This window comes from Cannabis sativa, chromosome 2, assembly GCF_029168945.1.
Source record: "Cannabis sativa cultivar Pink pepper isolate KNU-18-1 chromosome 2, ASM2916894v1, whole genome shotgun sequence".
NCBI lineage: Eukaryota > Viridiplantae > Streptophyta > Magnoliopsida > Rosales > Cannabaceae > Cannabis > Cannabis sativa.
In genome coordinates, this window is record NC_083602.1 from 59,391,997 (window position 1) to 59,412,940 (window position 20,944).

Here is a 20,944-nt window from a genome sequence, read left to right on the forward strand (position 1 = left end):
TGGTATCGTGAAACATACAATATGCTCTATATAAGTCTGAGAGTGCAATTCTAAGTTCTAAGAGTGGATTCAACGAAGAATTAATAAGTAGGAATTTACTTGGTAAATTTGGTTCACTTATTGGAAGCTCAGCATATAGATCCATGGTCCCCATTCTAGTTGAGAACATTCTGCTTGTAAGACTCATTAATTGATTCGTGATTGATCAATTATAATTCTAAAGTTAGACTATGTCTAATTTTATGAATTTTCACTAAGCAGGGGTGAAATTGTAAGGAAAAGAGTTTTCTAGGTTTATTTATTTATTAATGGATTTTATATGTCTAATTAATAATTAAATTAAATGACAATATTATTTAATAATCTATTTTAGTTATTAAATAATTAGTTTTGGCATTTAAAAGGTTAGAATTGGAAAATTGGCATTTTTGAGAAAATAGAGATAAAATTTGATAAAATTGCAAAATTAAGTGAGGCCCAATAACACCATATGGCCGGCCACTTAATGTTGATTTTTCAAATTATTATTTTCATTATTTTAATGCCAAATAATTCTAAACCTAGACCTAGTAGTTGCCTATAAATAGAAAGTGGTGGCTCAGTCAAAATACAAGTTTTCAGATTAGCTTTCTGACAGAAATTTCTCTCTTCAGAAAACTGAGCCTTCCCACTTTCTATCCTTGGCCGAAATACCTCTCTCTCTTTTCCTTCATCTTTTTCGTGACCCTAGTGAAAGAGTAAGTGCCCACACACAGCAAGTAGTAACTCAATCATAGATTGGAAGAGTGTGAAGGATCAAACTTGAAGAAGAAGGACATTTGGGCTCAGATCTTGATTATACTCTGCTACAGAAAGGAATCAAGGGTTAGAGATCTGAGTGGAAGGAGACATTTATTTCGCTGCATCAATGTAAGGTTTTCTTAACTTTATATGTGTTTATTTTATCGTTTTAGAAAGTTCATATTTAGGGTGTTTAAACAACATACTTGTGAGTAGATCTAAGATCCTGGTAAAATAATTCCCAACACCAATAGCATAGGAAAGAAGGCTCAAATTTTTTATTGAAGGCAAGTGTGTTCATCATCCTTCAATTTGTGGCCATCACTATCTATTTATAGGGAACTACCTAGGTTTAGGTTTGAATTATTTGGCATTAAAAAAAAAGTAAAATAAAATAAATGGTACAAATAGAGCAATTGTGGTCGACAATAGGATGTGGACTCCCACTTTGCAATTTTTGCCATTTTTCCAACTATTTATCTTATTTTCTCAAAAATACTATTTTTCCAATTCTAACCACTTAAATGCCAAAACTATTTATTTAATAATTAAAATTAATTATCAAATAAAATTTTCATTTAACATATTTATTAATTAGACTTAACAAAGTCTCTTAATTAATAAAATACCCTAGAATCTATTTTCTTCACATTTAAGTCCTTGCTTAGTGAAAATTCATAAACTAGACATAGTCTAAATTTAGAATTATAATTGATTTAAAATCAATTAACTGAGTCTTACAAGCAGTTTGTCTCAACTAGTATGGGGACCATGGGCCTATATAACCGAGCTTCCAATAAGCAGATCTAGAATTTACCAAGTACATTCACTAACTTATTAGTTCCTCATTGTATCCACCATAGAACTTCAAATTGCACTCTCAGTTACATAGAACACTCTATATGTTCCACGATATAGATACGCTATTAATTATCCATTGTTATAATCTCAATAATCAATGATCCTTTATAGATGATCTACATTGCATAGGATAAAATTACCGTTACACCCTTTCAATGTATTTTATCCTTAGAATACTTGGCCATCTATAAATGATATTTTAGTGAAATAAATATCAATCATTTATCTCAATCACAAAAATGAGATCTCAATCATTTATCTCTATTCAGCCAAGCTCGAAGGAAATCATCGTTTCACTTCTAAATACCTATAGAAGCTATAGATTCCATATCTATGTTTAGTGCTCCCACTCATTTGTACTATCATGTTCCTAAAATGTACGTATCACTCTGACCAAAAACTAGGCTTAACTAACAAATCAAAGAACATGAATAACACTCTTGAGATCGAACCTAATCATGTCAGGATTAAGATATTTGATCTAGGATCAACTAGGTGATATTGAATTGAATAGATATTACGGTAAATTTATCTTATCAAATCCAAGTTCAATATCAGTCCCTTCCAATGTATACTCCATACATCTGATACTGGTAAACTTTGCCAATACCCTAGAAAGGACATAACACTTATCCAAGGTGTGAGTATACCTATCGCTGATTATCATGCCAGTCTAAATCCAGTGAATTGACAAATCAGGGAATTAAATTTTTAAACATATAATCATGATTATATTCCACTGTGTTGACAACACTATAATCATAAAGAAATACATATGTTCTGGACTTAATAGAATTTATACACTAAATACAATCATGAAAGAAATCATGTGAACCATGCAACATAAAATGATTTCTGATCTTTATTCATTAGTAAATCTGATTATATTGAAATGGGTTTTATTTAGGGCACAAAACCCAACACATTATCACCCTGAGGAGCAGAAAAAAGTGGAGAATATTATAGGTCGATGATTCTATAAGAGACAAGTGTGAGACATGAGTATTGAGAAATAAAGCAAGCCAAGAGGAATTGTACACAAGCCTATCAAGACGTTCTTGGACAAAAGTAGAACCACGACATTTATTACACCAAGTGAATTTTGGTCCTTCAAAATTGTAAAGTCTTTTTTTGGCAAGTTAGTTGACAAAATAATTTTTCCATTTATGGTAAGATTTCTATGCATTCATATTCGATTTCTTGCCTTATAAATTCGGATTGTAGTTGCTCTTTTCCTTGTTTGGAAAGTTTCACTTTCAGCTGAACTTTCCTTTGTTAAAATCTTCTCAAAAGAGAAGGAATTCTCTTTTGGAAAGTTGTCTTTTTTAGGGAAACTTTGATTATTGCCTTTTTCTTATTGATTTCGATTGTATCTTGATACAATCAGAATATCTAATCTGTTTTTGGCAGGAATCAAGCATTGATAGAAGATCGGACCAGATTTTAGCAAGTTTCCCGTTTCAGGTCAGATCTGCTGCGTCAGCATCCGATTCTGATGTAGCAGATCGTGTTTTCTTAGGAAAGTTTCTGTACAGCTGTAGATTCGAACTTGTGGTTGCCTCTTTGGTTTCTATGTTCTATAAATAGAGCCTAGAGAGCAACCATTCGGATTAACTCTTCCATTAATCATTTTTTGCATTTATCTTTCTGAGAGAAGAGTGTTTCTTTGTTTTGTGAGAGCCTAGTTGTTCATCTAGGTTCTAGTTGTTCTATTTCTGTTCTTACTCTGTCCTAGAGGTTGTGAAGAACTACTTGACTGAACAAGAGATTGGTCTTCGGGAGAAGACTTGGTAAAGCCTTACTTTGGGAGGAAGTAAGCATTTGGTCTTCGGGAGAAGACTTGATAAAGTCTTACTTCGGGAGGAAGTAAGCACTCACACTTCAAAGACGAAGGGAGTTCGGGCTTGAAGGTGTTTCAAGAAGTCAGATTCATAAAGTGGATTACAAAGGATTGGGACAATACTTTAGAGGGAGTCTAAACTTGTTTAAGTCAATTGTCTTTGTAATTTTTGATACTTTATTAATTGATTTCATTCTCTGGGCGTGACCTCGTGGACTAGGAGTGTTCGTGAGAACACTGATACCACGTATAAATCTCTTGTGTCAAGTTATTTATTTTTCTGCAAATATTTTATATTCTGCCTGTTCTGTTTTGCTGTAGCAAAATTACTTTCTGCTGCTGCAAACGCTTACAGTTTTTATATTTTTTTATATACATCTGACATTTGCAAAAATACGATTTTTCAAAAACCAACATTCATCCAGAAACAATCTTTAAGAGCCTTCCCTATGCATACACTAAATTTTGAAATAATGTTCGGGCTTCTCATATTTTATATCTAATTATTAAATTGTATGTATTCAAAGAAAATTAGTATTTATGATTGAACAATATAAGTAGGATTGCATGATAAAGAAGATTTTTTTTTCTCACTCTTGTCTTAAGCGCACCACTAATGCAAAATCTCGCCTAAAATAATTAAATGACCAAAACTAAATTTTAATATATAGGTCCTTCTATAGTAATTGAATCACAATTAATGATTTATTTTTGATTCAAGATCTTAATCTAATGATTAATAATATGTTTCTATTTGAATATAAATACTAAATACAATAAATAATTTTTTAATAAAAAAATAATAAAAATAGGCAACTTGTTAGTTACTTTTTGTATGAGTAGGAATTTTTAGTAAAATATAACAATTTAAAAATATAATTGTTCAATGTTAATAGTGTCTTTTTCATAATATCTAATTCATTATTATTTATCAAAATTTATTTTTTCAATTTATTTCTAAGCAGTACCTATGTGATCAACTCATTGTATTCTTTATATGCATTATATATACATATATTTATTGTAAAGACCGCTTAGTTTAATTTGGAAATTAGCAGTTAATCACGTTTAATTTTGAAATTATTTATAGCTATTTAAATAATTATTATACTATTATTATTGAATTCTGAGATGCATTTTATGTCATTTAGTAGTATTCATAATTTTGTATTTTCGGTGCCCGGTAACATGGAACTCGGTGTTTGGCTAAGTAAAATCACAACTTAGTATGTTAGTAGTGTGGGACGGTTTATTAGACATTGGGAATGTCGGGAATGGCCGGGAATTTAGAATTTCCCAAAAATACCCCTTTAGTGTTATTTATGTGATTTTAGTGTGAAGGGGCAAAATGGTCATTTTGCCCTATTGTTAGTTTGTCTTTTTGTGGCTTAATAATTGAAAAATATATGTTTAATTGGTTATTATTTGGCTGAAGTTAAATGAGTTAAGTGGCATTTTATTTCATTTATTCAAATTTTCAAACTTAGAGAAAAATAGAAAATTTTCAAAGCTCTCTTTTCCTCTCTCCCTCTCTCGGCTGGTAGGGTGTTTCTAGGGCTGTGATTTCTTAATTTTCAAGCTCTTTCTCCTTCAATCTTGTGTTCATCAAGCTTTGGTAAGGTTACTAAACCTTTCCTTTTGTAAATTATGGAAAATGTTGAAAAAGATGAGGTTGCATGCATGATAAATTGATGTTGTTGCTGCTGTGATTTTGTTGTTAATTTCTGGGATTTAAACATGTTTAATTGAGGTTAATTAGGCTACTTGTGGTGCTTGTTAGTTAGGTTGTTTAAAGTTATGAATTTTTTATGCAAAAGCTTGAGTTTTCAAAGTGAATTTGTGAGTTTTGTTGCTGTGTTTGTTGAGGTCGATTTCTTGTGTTTTCAGAGGCTTTTATATGCATGTTTAAGTAGGTTTGATCTGATTTGGATGCATGTTAGTTGATTTTAACCAAGTTTGAGTTTTGGAACTCAAAGCTTGGGCTTTAATGGCACTTTTTGTTTCTGTGCAATCTGGGTGAGTTTGTTGCTTTAGAATGGTTATTTGGGTCATATAGAACAGGTCTGGAAGATCTTGTGTGATTTGGATTGGATTTGAATGAGTTATGAAATTTTGAAATCTGCCTGCGAGGAACTGGAATTCCGGTTGTGCATCCGGAATTCTGGATGGGTTTCGAAAATTCCCAGAACCGAAATTCCGGTTGGGCAACCGGTCTACCGGTTGGGGAAATTTCAGAAACCCTAGTTTTCCTCGATTTTATGTTATTTGGGGTATTGCCATGCTTTTTATCGATAGGGTAACTTTTAGTCCCTAGTTTAAGTCCCCGGGAAGTGATTTAGCGTATCATTTATAGTGTTGTGATTTTTATGGTTTAGGAGCCTGTAATCCGCCGCGCAGATAGTTCCAGTCAGGTTGACCGGCACACATGAATTCGGAATCCAGGTAAGATTAGTATAACAGTATGCATATGTAGATTACATGTTTAGCGTGCATGTAGGAAGCCTGTTAGATTACATTAGATATGTATGTTGGCTTCGAACCATCCAACTGTGTCACGTCGGTACAGGCTGGAGTATGACCAGCAGCCGGAGTATGACCGGTTCGACTGATTAGGCTGACACTGTATCACGTCGGTACAGGCTGGAGTATGACCAGCAGCTGGAGTATGACCGGTTCGATCGATTAGGCTGATACTTAGGTTGGTGGTTCCGTACTATTTGACGTATCACGTCGGTACAGGCTGGAGTATGACCGGTTCGACCGATTAGGCTGATACTGTAACACGTCGGTATAGGCTGGAGTATGACCAGCAGCCGGAGTATGACCGGTTCGACCGATTAGGCTGTTACTTGTCAATAGTACCGTCCCTATGAACGTTCAGAACTCAGTACCGTGTTGGACACGGCAGTTAGGGGGACTCAGTATCGTGTTGGACACGGCAGTTAGGGTTATGGTCAGGGGTATGGGCGTCTGATCATGACCGGGATTTATGTATGAGTATTATTATGCTTTTCTTACTGAGTCTGTCGACTCACAGTGCTATGTTTATGTGTAGGTAAGGGCAAGGCTAGAGCTGATGGACCGTGAGCGAGCCGGTGAAGATTGTACATGTCGGGGCGGTTAGGCCTGGAGCGTACGATCATCGGGACAGTGAGGCTATTTTTTTTGTAATTAGTCACTAGGCGACTTATATTTTGTATAGACATTAAACTTTTGTAAATGGTTTTGTAATCGGGATCCCGAGTATTTTGTATAAATATTTTACAAGTTTAATTAAAAAGCAAAAATTTTAATTAATCACGTTTTCCATAAACCTCGTTGATTAGCAACGAGCTGCACAACATGTTTAAAAATCACGTAATACGCCTATGCTAGTTAGGGTGTTACATTTATATATATTATTATTTCATCTAAATAACATGTATCATGCATGCACATAATAAGGCCACAATATAATCATGAGTCTCATCCATTAGCATTATATTTCTTGAATCTAAGTTGTTGATGTGATTTTTTGTCAACTGATCTAAGGAGATCGTAAACAAGAAAGATGAACACAAGTAATCATTAATTAAAGTAAACTGGTTTACTGAAAGAGAATTTAAAAAAGATGAACAATGATTTTATAGTTGTTCACCCCCTTTTGTCGGTAGTAGGCTAGTCCACTTGAGTTGTTATTGATCTCAATGCATGAGGAAAGTTCTCTAGAATTATGTTCTCTAAAAGTTCTCTAGAGTTTGTGAGAATGAAAGTTAGAGTCCCTTTACAAATTATGTCTCATTTATATAGGTTTACACTCTAGGTTTTAAAGTAGCTTAACTCAAGATATACTTTATCCCATCTGTAGTCAAGTTAAGTTTAAGATGTAAAATAAGAATAAAAACTCATTCAAAAAATAGATATCTCTTCAATTATTATTTTTTGACTAAATTTTTGGAATAACTTAAAGAGCACATGCCTTTCGCACTAGGCAAACTAGAATGGTCATGGGCACATGTGGGCAGCCAGTTGAGTCTCTTGATGGTTTGTGCCAATATGGTCCTTAAGGTGACTTGGTAGTGAGGGAGCTCTTGCGCCTTCGCAGTTGATATAAAGAGGAGCTTATTACACAGAATGTGCTTCCTTGGTAAGTGGTACATGTGCTGCTTCAGTAGGAGGTGACGCATCGTGCTCCCTCGACAGGAGGTGGCATAATGTGCTCCTTCAGTAGGAGGTGGCGCAATGTTCTCCTTCGCTAGGAGGTGGTGTAATGTGCTCTTCAGTAGGAGGTGGTGTAATGTGCTCTTTCGGTAGGAGGATGAAAGAGTAGGAAAATTACCCTAAAAGAGGAGAGAAAAAAAATCAATTTTTTTTTACTAATTTTCTTTTCGATTTCCTTTCCCCCAATTTCTCTATTAGGGTAATTTAGAGAGAGAATATAAAGAATTGGTGCTCACGAAGATGGAGATTCAGATGAATCGTCACTATCTTTGCCAGAGGCCATAGAAAAGCTCGAGCAGCTTAGAAAAAATTTCAAATTATTTTTGAGGAATTGATTCAAGAAAACAGATCAAGGTGTGACTCATTAATCAGAACCCTTTTGACTCTTACACGGAGACTAAGGGAATTGAAAAGAAAAGAAAAATTGATTTGACAAGAAAAAAAATAAGAAAATTAAAATATATTTCCATGGCATTCAAAGGAAGAGTTAAGAGATAAATCTTGATTGTGCAGGAGCTGTTTATGACGGAGTTGGGGAACGGCGGCGTGGGTGATCGGGGACGGAGAAGACTCTTGTGATTGACGATGAGGAGCCGTAGTCGATTAACTACGATATCTCTGGGTTGATTTTACGAATGAAAAAACAAAAGACTCAGTAAAATGATAATTTTTTAATTTGAATGAGTGTAATTAAGTTAACTAAAAAATTCATTTAACCCACATTTTAGCTTCTCGTAAAAACAAAAATCTAAAAGTTTGTGTGGGCCCACTTTAACTAAAAACTATAATTTTAGCCTAAGTTTTAAAAAACGGTACAATTTTTTTTTTTTTATTTTACCAAATACTTTTTAAGTAATAAATTTTTCAAAATGTACTTTTAACTTTTCTAAAAGCAACCCCAAACCGTTCATCCCACTTATCTAATAGACAACACACTAAACACTTTTTATTGTTGATGCGTGTCATATAATTATTGGATTAAATGTACACGATTATTATAAAAATAAACAAATTATTTATAATGATTGATCAATGATGAGTAGTCTAAGTATGTCGACATTTCAAGTACTACACCTTGGCTAGCTTGTACTATATGTTTTTCAAGTATACAAGCTAGTACTAAAAGTTAGTCTTAATTAGAATCAGTCACTAATTAAAAAAAAAAATACACTAAGTTTTATTAACATCATGACCACATGAATATTATATAGATGTATATATATTATTAGCACTAACATCATGAACACGAGAATCTATATATGTATATATAAATGTAATAGTAGTTGCATTACAATAATATGTAAATGTATTTTCTTTTTAATATTAATTGAAAGGTATATATATAATTATGAGCCCATAAATATGAATATGGATATAATATATATACATATATCTAACTAACAATAGTAGTTGTATTACAATATTAGGAGATTGATGTGGCCAAGCACTTAGGGCGAGGAAAGGCACCCACAGTGTCCATATATAAATATCAACCCTAAGAAAGGGCATAGATGCACCAGCAGCACCACAAATAATACCAACTCTCTATCTCTCTCCTCCTCTCTTTGATCTCCATTATCTAATTTTCTTTTTATTTTATTTTTCCCAAATAATCTCCTAGTGTCGACATGTCTCTCCAGCAGAAGAATCATGATGAAGAAGATGTTATTATTAATAATTTAGTAACTAAAATATGTGATTTGTACTCACAAATCTCAAACCTCGAGAGTCTAAAGCCTTCAAAAGATGTCGACACTCTCTTCACTGAATTAGTCCACACATGTATACCACCTTGCCCAAAATTTGACATTGACCACCTCCCCAAGAGGGTTCAAAACATAAGGTCTAACCTTATTAGGCTTTGTGGTGAGGCAGAGGGACTCTTGGAGTCTCATTTCTCAACCATCTTAGCCTCATACAAAAACCCACTAAACAATCTCAAAGTCTTCCCTTACTATAACAATTACCTAAAGCTTGGTCATCTCGAGTACCAAATTCTAAGCCAACATTTAAACAACAAACAACCTAAAAAAATTGCTTTCGTGGGTTCTGGTCCCCTGCCTCTCACGTCCATTGTACTGGCCTCAAATCACCTCACAAAAACCACATTCCATAACTACGACATCGATGTTTCAGCCAATTCCAAGGCGAGTGCCTTAATGGTTAACGATGATGATCTGTCCACACGGATGGTGTTCAAAAGCACTGATGTCATGGATGTTACTAGTGAGCTGAGCCAATACGATGTCGTTTTCTTGGCTGCTCTTGTTGGTTTGGACAAGAAGGACAAAGTGAAAGTGATTGAGCATTTGGGCAAGTATATGGCTCCAGGCTCACTTCTTATGCTTAGGAGTGCTCATGGGGCTAGAGTTTTCTTGTACCCAGTTATTGATACAGATTGTGATCTACAAGGCTTTGAGGTTCTTTCTGTGTTTCATCCCACTGATGAAATTATTAACTCTGTTGTTATAGCACGAAAGCACTATTCTCATAATCCAAAGGTGTTGCAAATGCCAAGTGTCAACTCCTCCTCCTCCTCATTGATTGCCCCATTCAATTGTAATTGTCGCATGATGATAGTACATCCCAATAACTGCTCTCATGAGATTGAAGCTTTCAATCCTCTCAATATTCATGGCAACATGTTTGAGGACAAACGTTCGTGATGAATTACTTCTACTACGTACTCATCATGATGATGATGATGATCAATTAATGTTTCTCAATCAGCGTAAGGTTTCATATCATCAATTATCGTTTGTTTTTTCTGTTATTATTTTACATAAAATTACTGTGTTCCTCTCTTATATAATACATATGTGTTGGGATCATGCATATCAAACATACATATTTACTTGGTATACGTCGTACAATATATAACTAATAATTATGTGTTGTCCTATTTTGTATATATCAAAATATGGTGACATGTAAGAAAATGGCTTTAGTATATCTTGTGTCTATATATGTATATGCGTCTGTACATGTATTTCTTTTATAATAATTTGCTCATTTCATGGGCATCGTTTGTCATGCTTTCTTTAATTAATATTTTCTTTCTTTTTTGTACTAGTTCTTTCATGTTTGATTTTGTGTAATATTCTAAAGATTAATAAAGTGAAATATACTCTTTCAAGTTTGATTGTGGCGTCTATTATCAATTCAAAATATAGTGAATGCAAGACTATATCTCTATTTCCCTCTCTCTCGTCAGTGTTAATTAATTTACGTAATGATACATACTTAGTTATATACTAGCAAAACCTACGTGCGAGGCACGTATACTAAATTTTATGCTAGTTGTTTTTTTCTATGTTATTTGAAAGTAATACAATAAAAAATTAAAGAAAAAACATTATTAGTTATTAGGTGAGATTATTTAAATAAAGAACAATAAATAATCACGTAAAAATAAAAAATAATTATTTAAATAAATAATTCAATATACACATTTATATATATGAATCTCATTAATCAAAAAGAATTATTAAATATATGAACAATAATTTGTCACGCTATATATTTCCCAATAAAGAAATCCACCTCCTCATAGTCAAAAATAAACAATACATGTAATACAGATCTTTGTAATGAAGTACCTAAAAGAAACAAAACTTCAGTTAGCATAATCGGAAAAGGTTTAAGTGAACTAAATAATGACTAAGAAGATCTAAATTATAAAATGAAAATAATATGTCTATATGAGTATGATTCTATTGCTATATGAGCATAATTGATCTAAGAGAAAATAGATAAACTTATAAACATATAAATATATAAATATACTTAATATTAATTTTGACAAAGAAACAATTCAACTATAAACAATTCTAAATATCAGCTTGACAATTTCAACACACTAATTACTCATAATATAATCATAATGTATACATCATGATAATTTTATTTTATTTGATATCAAATGATAGAGATTATTGAGGTTTTCAGCCATGGAAAACACACTATGATCAAAAAGTAATGCTCATTAATTGTATATTTCAAAGAAACCCTAATTTCCATGAATGTCCCTAATAATATATAAACAATAAAGTTGTAAATTAAAAAAAAAGTAGAAAAATTTCATTTAATATAAGAAATAGAACAAATTGAAGATTTATACAATACTGGAATTTGAACTCTTAGAAGCCATTAGCGAAGGGGCGAAACTCGTTAGATCTCCTAGTTGAACACTACCTTAAAAAAAATTAAATGATGTGGAGGTTTTTTTATGTGTTTCTGTTTCGATATGTTCTTTTAAAACACCATAAATTGTAAAACAAGCCTAACAGTTACTTAATGTTTCCTTAGCTTTAACGTGGCACCCACTTCTTAGATTGGCTTTTTTATCTTGTATATTTATGTATCTTTGAGATTTAACGGAAAAGGCTCTATTGCATTGAGATTTAAACCACGTTTTATTTTCTTATTATTTACAGGGCCGACATGCTTTGGTCTATGATATAAATACAACAAATGAGACTTGGGAGTGGGTTGACCTTAACGAGGTAACAATTGTGTTTTAAAATCTTGGTTCCTGAAGAATGTTTCAAGATACAAGTATGATGAGTTTTTTATATTATAGACGATTTGTTCCAAAACATAATAGAACTAACCAATTTAGGTTAATGATCTGGCTTCTGATACGTCCATATTAAAGATGATTGGGGGTGTGCGGTTCTGTAAATGCTATGAAATAATTTTGTAGTTAGTCTGTGAATATTGCAATGAAAGTGTTGGTTTGACTCACAGCAATTTTGTGGTTACAACTTACAAGAATTCTTGACAAGGTTGTTGAATAGTAAACCAATATAAAACTTGTTTTACTCTGTTGAATAATATGAAAGATAATTCATTTTTTCACCATGTTTAAAAATAAATACAAATTTGATGAGCATATTCCCTTTTTTTTTTTAATTGAGAGTCTCAGAGTATCAAATCCCGGGTTGTTTTTTTTTTTAAATGTGTTGTGATTCTCGAATATTTAGCATCAAATATTAATGGAATTTGTTTTATTATTATTTTATTATATATAAATAATATTTTATTATTTTATTAAATAAAAATTAAAAGTCAACCAAATATCAGTTCAAATATTAATGAGATTTTTTTTATTATTATTTTATCAAATAAAAATTAAAAGTCACCCATAAATTTCTCAAAAACCAAGAATTTTAGTTATATACACACACTTTATATAGAATAGATATATATATAGAACATGCATTAATTTATATTAAATATATAAATATATTGTGTGTGTCTTAAGCCGTGACAAATATATAATATCGGTAGTTAAAAGATCACACTTTGACTATTGTTTGAAAATAATATTTATAAATGATCCTTAAATTTATATATATATCAAAGAAGACTAATTTAAAAAAAATGGATTAACTCCTATATTAATAAGAAATATTAGTAATAAAATCAAGACCACTTATTAATATAAAAGAACAAAATATTCCCAAAGTTAAGTAGTCACCGAATAGAGAAATTTAATAACTTAATAAAATACCAAAATAATATCTAGCATCCATCATTTTTCATTTTTAAGTGACACTTAGCTAATTTAACTCATTCAGACCGTCCATTCCAGTTTAAATACAAAATTAGTTTCATTAGAAGTTTAATAAAGTAAAATAAGATGAAACTAATAATGACTTTCTTCTTCAACGGTACCATCCTCATCTACTAGCATCAAACTAAGTTTCTAGAATGGGAAAAAATAGGGGATGAGCTTATAAAGCCTAATAGGAAAACAACTAATAATATCAAAGGACACCCTTGGTTTAATAAAAATTCTTGCAAAGTTAGCTTTTAAAATAAAATATCTACTCATCACGATTATCAAAATGTATAAACAATGTAGAGAGACCACAAATAATCACAAAATCAAGTGTCAAATACATATCACACTGTTCACTAGACCCCTAGCTCTTAATACCAATTCACTACAAATTTTTTTATTTTTAGTCACAACAAAACTTTTGGCTATAAAAGTAACAAAATTGTGACTAATTATAAATTATCATTCTTATGTTGTGACTAGTATAATCTTCGTGCTTCGCACGTGAGATTTATGAGAAGTGAAATAAAATAATATATGAGAAGAAATAATTGAAATAAAATATAATTAAGTTGGCTAATTAAAGAAGTGAAATAAAATATAATTTATGTATTAAAAAATAGAAAGTAAATAAGTATTTACATTTAAAAGTGCAGGCATATTATGAAATAATAAAAATTAAAATAAATAATTAGCCAACTTAATTTATACATATTAATTGTTATATTCAAAATTGCATGGAACAAAAAGTCAGTTGTCCCACTTTCATTTAAGTTTAAAGCTTTAATCTTATTTTATATGAATAATTTTCATTACTACAGGTAATACTATAACCCATATTTTCTCTCTCAATGTTGACTTTCAACTTTGTAATGTATTATTATTTATTAATAAGTTTTTACTTTATTATTATTTATTTCATCGAAGCCCTATAATTTGGCCCATAACTACATACTCACTTTATTGTATATTTAATAGTAATTAATCAAGAAAATCAATGACATTTTTGTCATTTACTTTAAGAAAGCCCAAAAACAATATTCTCTCTTTTAATAGAGTTATAGATGATCCATTTATTTAGCCTATTAATACATACTAATAGGGAAATTTATATGGTATACTAACTTTTGCAATTTTTTTACAAAAATACTGTCCGACGGTATTTTTTACTTTTCTACTGTGTTTTTTTATAAGTTTCATACTGCAGTATACTGTGTTAAGTTTTCACTGGTGTTCTACTAGTGTTTTACTGGTGTTCTACTGTTGTTTTGAGTTATTCTGCTTTGTGTTTTACTGGTGTTTTATAAAAACACAGTATTTTTAAAAAGATTTCTGTGTGACAGTATTTTTGTAAAAGTTAACTCAAATTCCAGTATTTTTACTGTGTTTTTTTTATAAGTTTCATACTGCAGTATACTGTGTTAAGTTTTCACTGGTGTTCTACTAGTGTTTTACTGGTGTTCTACTGTTGTTTTGAGTTATTCTGCTTTGTGTTTTACTGGTGTTTTATAAAAACACAGTATTTTTAAAAAGATTTCCGTGTGACAGTATTTTTGTAAAAGTTAACTCAAATTCCAGTATTTTTGTAAGTTTCCCTACTAATATTATTTGTAGTGGTTAACTTTTTTTTTTTCAATGTAAATAAAGGAAAGCAACTCAAGTGGGACACGTGGTCCTTCAACATTAAATTTCTTATTTTAAAACAAATAGGTAGAAAGGATGACATTGAAAAGTATATATATAGAGAGAGAAATATATGAGAAATGATAAGGGATATCAATATCATTTAATAAATAATATAGAAGAGTAGCTTTGATACCCATGACTTATAATTACTAAAATGATCACTTTATTTGTGTCAAGCTTCTTCAAATAACAATACACCATATTTTAATCCATCATTATAAACATGCATTTAACTCTTTCAAGAAGAGTTCTATTAATCCTTTTAGCTAAGTCATTCTATTGTGTATCTAGCTAATACATCCTTGGTACAGATCGAACTGATTAAAACTTTTCAAAATATAATTTAAGACTATTATCTGTTCTGAGTTTCTTCACTTTACAACCTCACTACAAAATTGGGTCTCTAACGAGGACATTTGTCCTCGTTAGAACTTCAAATGTCCTCGGTAAAACCATATAACAAGGACATGCTTGTTTAGTTTTCAGTGACCCTCATCCAATTTACAAAAGTTTTAAAGGCTTCTGTTGCCCCTGATTTTGACCAATATACGTGGACCAACCAAACAAGAACACGTAGACCAAGCAATGTACAACCCAAAAATATTTGCTAAGTCTTTATGCCGTAAGGAGGCTTCCACGACGTAGCTCCCGGAGAAGGCATATGGAACCCCATATGCTCCCGGAAGCTCGAAGTAACGTTAAGGCATCTCCGCGAAGTGTCAGGTTTCTCCTGAGCAATCAAGTCGCATTTAATGCCGCATGGGAGGAAGCGTGTTGGGACTGCTACACGCAATAAAGTCTGACGACACGACTTCCAACCAGCAGCTACAAAGTAATGATCATTTAAGTCTAGCGACGGCTACACTGTGAAGAGTCACATCAGTCAAAAGACAATAAGGACATTCCACATAAAAGCCCTACAGCACCTAGGGATTTGACCATGCATTACTCATGGTATATTCATTGGGAATGCCCAACTTTATGGATACTTACAGATACATTTGTAAGGATAATTCTGGGGATCACCCCACCAAAAACACTATAAATACCCCATCAAAACTCATTAAATGGGATAGAGAATCTTGGGCTGCATAAGAGCAAGTAGAGTAAATACTCACTAAGAACATTCTCTGTATTTATAAGAGTGAAACGCTCACCAAATACATTCTCTGTATTAAATACATCCATAAATAAAAAAGACTCGTGGACTAAGGCTCATTAACGCCCCAACCACGTAAAAATCATTCTCTAATTTTCTTACAGCTCTATAACCTTATAATATTTTATTAGTTGCCGAAAAACTCGGTCAACATTTTGGTACTTTCATTGAGAGCTGAAGAAAGCTACTGTAAACGAACACTTGACTTCACAAACATGGTGGAGACTAGAAGTACTCGTCAGCCTCGCCCACTAGAAGATGCTCAAGACCCAAATGAGGAAGATGTAGCCTCAAGAGCAGCTGAGGGTTCCGAGGAAGAAGAAAGAATTCTAGATGATGACTACGAGGGAAACCTCCATGAGTACGCCTACGACGAAGGTAGTTACTCAGAGTTGGTGCTTCTCAGGCAAAAAGCTATCGATCACGAAGCCGAGATCGAAGCTCAGAAAGCACAAAACCAAAAAATGCAAGAAGTGATGCTGGCCATGCAAAAAGCCATGAAGGCGGCTGGCATTCACGTGCATCCCAAGGCAATGACTGCTGGACTTGGCAAGGAACCAGAGGCATCCCCGCCTAGTTCCCAACAGCAGAAGTCTAGGGAGCCTAGTCCTATAAGGTACCCTGCTGAAGGGAACCAAGCAAAAAACCCTACCTCTACCCCAGGGCGAAAGAATGGCGCAGGATCCACGAAAGGTCCGCTCAGATTTCACTAAAGGGAAAGGTCCACAGAGGGGCAAGCCCCAAAAAGGGAGCTTTGGCCCTCAGGATCGAGAGGACCGAAAAAGCGTTTCCGTGCACCAAGAGCCCGGGGGTAGAGGGAGAAAAGGACAGAGATGTCCTCCCGTTGATCTGAGAAATCAAATCAATGGGAACCAAGGTGACCTCCGGGATCACCTTGACCAAAAAAGATACGGACCCGCGGTCTCCACGGGTACGTTAAATGAAGGAATTATGGCGGAACTCGCCATACTTTGAAAAGACATTGCCCGAGTCTCCCGAAGGCAGAAAGCAGACGACTCCGACTTAGATTGCGAGAACCGGGAACCATGTGCTAAGCACATCCTGGAGGCGGAGCTCCCTAAGAACTTCAAGATGCTCGAAATGGCAGCTTATACAGGGAACTCCGATCCAAGCGACCACTTGTCGCGGTTCAACCGTGTCATGACAGTCATGAGAGTCAGTAATGATGCCAAATGTCTGTGCTTCCCACTTACTCTAAGTGGGTCCGCTGAGGAATGGTTCAAGAAGCTAGAACCAGGATCCGTGGGCTGTTGGATCAAGCTACAGACCAATTTCCGGAGAAACTTTGTCGCTGCAAGAAAGGTCAACCTGGAGGTCAGTGCCTTGACTAACATCAAGCAACTGCCCACCGAGACCTTGAAAAACTACATAAAGAGGTTCTGAGAGGAAGCCTCGAAAACTAAGAAAGTTCACGACGGACAACAGCTTGCGCTTCTCCAAGCAGGCATCCGTACGGGGACTCCTTTCTGGAATGAACTACAGCAAGAAGGAGCTGCTAGCCTTCGGGACTTCCAGAAGAGAGTCCAAAAATATATCAACCTCGAAGAAGCCCAAATAGTGGCTTATGGAGGATACTATCCCACCGGGATAGTAGGGTACATGCCCTGAGTATCGCCCTCGGGTACTGCCCCGATCGCAACTCCACAGACAAGCAGCATACAATTCTCTGCCACCCCCGGATATAGTCAGGGCCAGGCCTTGGCGCCAGCGTCATCCCATTTCGGCAATCCGTCCGAGATGAATGGACAAACTCCTTCGCACTCCGCTCCGACCGCTAGCCTGGTAGGCCCTTCCCAGGGCTCGAGGAGTAAAAGGTCCTCCAAGGGCAGCACCCGGACGGGGGAGAAGCGCCAGAAAAGGGGGTACACTCCCCAGTACACCCAATACACAGAGCTGTCGGACTCCCAAGAGCGTGTGTACTTTGCTACTAGGCAAAATACACACTACCGGAGACCACAACCATTGTACAAGGATAGCTCCCGGAGAGATCCGAGCAAAAGATGCGAGTACCACAACGACATTTGTCATAGCACCAATGAATGCAAGAATCTCAAGGACGAGATTGAAAACCTAATCCGGTTGGGCCACCTCTATGAGTGGATCAAAAATAGGCTGCCTCACCTCAATCCGGGCCAGGCGACAGTGGGTGTGCCCCAGGGAACACCGAGGAGTACAGCAGGAGCGTTAGCTTCAACTGCTCCCGTGGGCGACGCCCAGCACATCCTCGGTCTGCCGCCCAGACCTAACGGGAGGGTAGCCATGATCTCCGGAGGTCTCCATATCGGAGGAACTACTCGCAAGGAGCTCAAACGATACGCAGGGGCCGTGAAACATAATGAGATTTGGGAGGTTACTCAACTCCCTGCTCAAAGGCCCCAGCTGATGGACCAACCCATCACGTTCATGGAAGAAGACGCCAAGACGGTGTGCTTCCCTCATCATGACCCATTGGTCATAGAGACCCCCATCGCTAATAAAGTGGTGGCCAGAGTCTTAATTGACAATGGAAGTTCCGTGAACCTACTCTTCAAGGAGGCCTTCACCGCAATAGGCTTGACGGACCGAGACCTCTCGCCCAGTGGGTCCCAACTCACAGGGTTTAATGGGACGACACTTATCCTGATGGGAAAAGTGAGGGTTCCCGTCACCTTGTGCCCGGACACCCCCCAGAGCACATTTAAATACTGCACTTTCGTGGTGGTGGACTGTCCAACTGCTTACAACGCGATCCTCGGCCGACCGGCCTTGGTAGATTTTGGCGCGGTCACATCCATTCGGCACCTGTGCCTAAAGTTCCCTACCCAGGAAGCTGGGATCGGGACGGTGAGAGGAAACCAGGGGGAAGCAAGGCAATGTTACAATGTTGCAACCCACCTGCCGATATTAATGGTCCGGGAATCCATTGAGCCACAAGTGGCTGAAGAAGATGAGTTAGTCCCCCGTGTGGGGTCCGAAAGAATTATGGAACCAATGGAGGATGTCGAGGAATTATCAGTGTGCGACCTCGACTCCACCAAAGTACTCCGGCTGGGAAAGAACCTAGATCCGGAGGAAAAAGAGAAAATAATAAAAACACTGAAGGGCGCCATGGACATCTTTGCATGGCGCCAAGAGGACATGATTGGCATAAGCCCCCATGTCATCACCCACGTACTCAACGTCAATCCGGACATGCCGCAGTCCAGCAAAAGCGACGCCCGCTCGACTCGGTGAAAGCCGAGGCTCTGGAGAAAGAGGTGGATAAACTTTTGACCAACGGCATGATCCGCGACGTATACTATCCAGAGTGGCTAGCCAATCCGGTCCTGGTACCCAAGCCGAACGGGACTTGGCGAGTTTGTATAGATTTCACTGATCTAAACAAAGCTTGTCCGAAGGACTGCTTCCCGCTGCCCAGGATCGACCAGATGGTAGACGCCACTTCTGGATTCAAACTACTATCCTTCATGGACGCCTATGCCGGGTACAATCAAATAAAGATGCATACGGCAGACCAGGAGTGCACTACTTTCAGGACCGACAAGGGGGTATACTGTTACCTAGTCATGCCCTTCGGACTGAAAAACGCCGGAGCGACCTACCAGAGAATGGTCAACCGGATGTTCAAAGGCCTCCTGGGACGGAATATGGAGGTTTATGTAGATGACATGCTCGTCAACTCCAAAGCATGCACTAGCCATGCGAACGACTTAGAGGAATGTTTCGAAGTAGTCCGGAGATACGGCATGAAGCTCAACCCAAAGAAATGCACCTTTGGGGTCAAGTCGGGAAAGTTCCTAGGCTTTATCGTCAGCCAGAGGGGGATTGAGGCAAACCCAGAAAAAATCCAGGCTCTCCTGAGCATGCCATCCCCCAAAAAGCACAAAGATGTGCAGAGCCTGACCGGAAAGGTGGCTGCCCTAAGCCGCTTCATCTCACGGTCTACAGACAAGTGCATCCCCTTCTTCAACATACTGAAGAAGTGTCAAAAGTTTGAATGGTCGGACGAATGCGAGGAGGCATTCAAAAAACTAAAAAAACACATGGCCAAGCCTCCTATCCTCTCAAAACCCATTCTCGGAGAAGACCTGTTTCTATATTTGGTTGTCTCTGAACACGCGGTCAGCGCTGCCCTAGTCTGCGAAGAAGAGAAAACTCAACATCCCGTGTACTATGACAGTAAGCGCATGATAGGAGCCGAAACGAGGTACCCCATCATTGAAAAGTTGGTCTTTTGCCTCCTGATAGCCTCGAGGAAACTGAGGCCATACTTCCAAGCACATCCGATCAAGATACTAACCAACCACCCACTCCGACAAGCCCTCCAAAAACCTGAGGCCTCCGGAAGGCTCCTCAAGTGGGCAATGGAGTTAAGTCAATTTGACTTGCACTACATTCCTCGAATCTCCATAAAAGGCCAAGCCTTGGCGGACTTCATTACTGAATGCAACGAAGCCGAGGCAACCGCGAATATGCCGGTACCGCCGATCCCCACATGGAGAGTATTTGTGGACGGAGCCTCCAATGAAAATGGGTCCGGAGCAGGAGTGGCAATGATATCTCTGACCGGACTGCGACTCCAGGCGGCCCTACGGTTCGACTTCTCAGCTTCAAACAATGAGGCAGAATATGAAGCCCTAATAGCAGGGCTGAGATTGGCAAAAGCCGTAGGAGCCAAAAGAGTGGAAGTCTACAGTGATTCCCAGCTGTCGTAAACTAGATATCGGGAGAATACCAAACACGCGGCGAGCGAATGGCCGCGTATGTAACAATACTCCGGGAGCTGCTCCACGAGTTCACGGACTACAAAATAGAAAGAATCCCCCGAGAAAAGAATGCTCACGCGGACTGT

General features: G+C 36.3%; 1 protein-coding gene across 1 annotated transcript; it reads left to right on the forward strand.

Annotated features, from left to right (window-relative positions):
• Positions 1-9,209: 9,209 nt before the first annotated feature.
• Positions 9,210-10,839, forward strand: LOC115720795 (nicotianamine synthase-like). Its single transcript, XM_030649974.2, has one exon. The coding sequence runs from the start codon at positions 9,310-9,312 to the stop codon at positions 10,345-10,347; it is 1,038 nt and encodes a 345-aa protein (XP_030505834.2). The 5' UTR covers positions 9,210-9,309; the 3' UTR covers positions 10,348-10,839.
• The last annotated feature ends 10,105 nt before the right edge of the window (positions 10,840-20,944 follow it).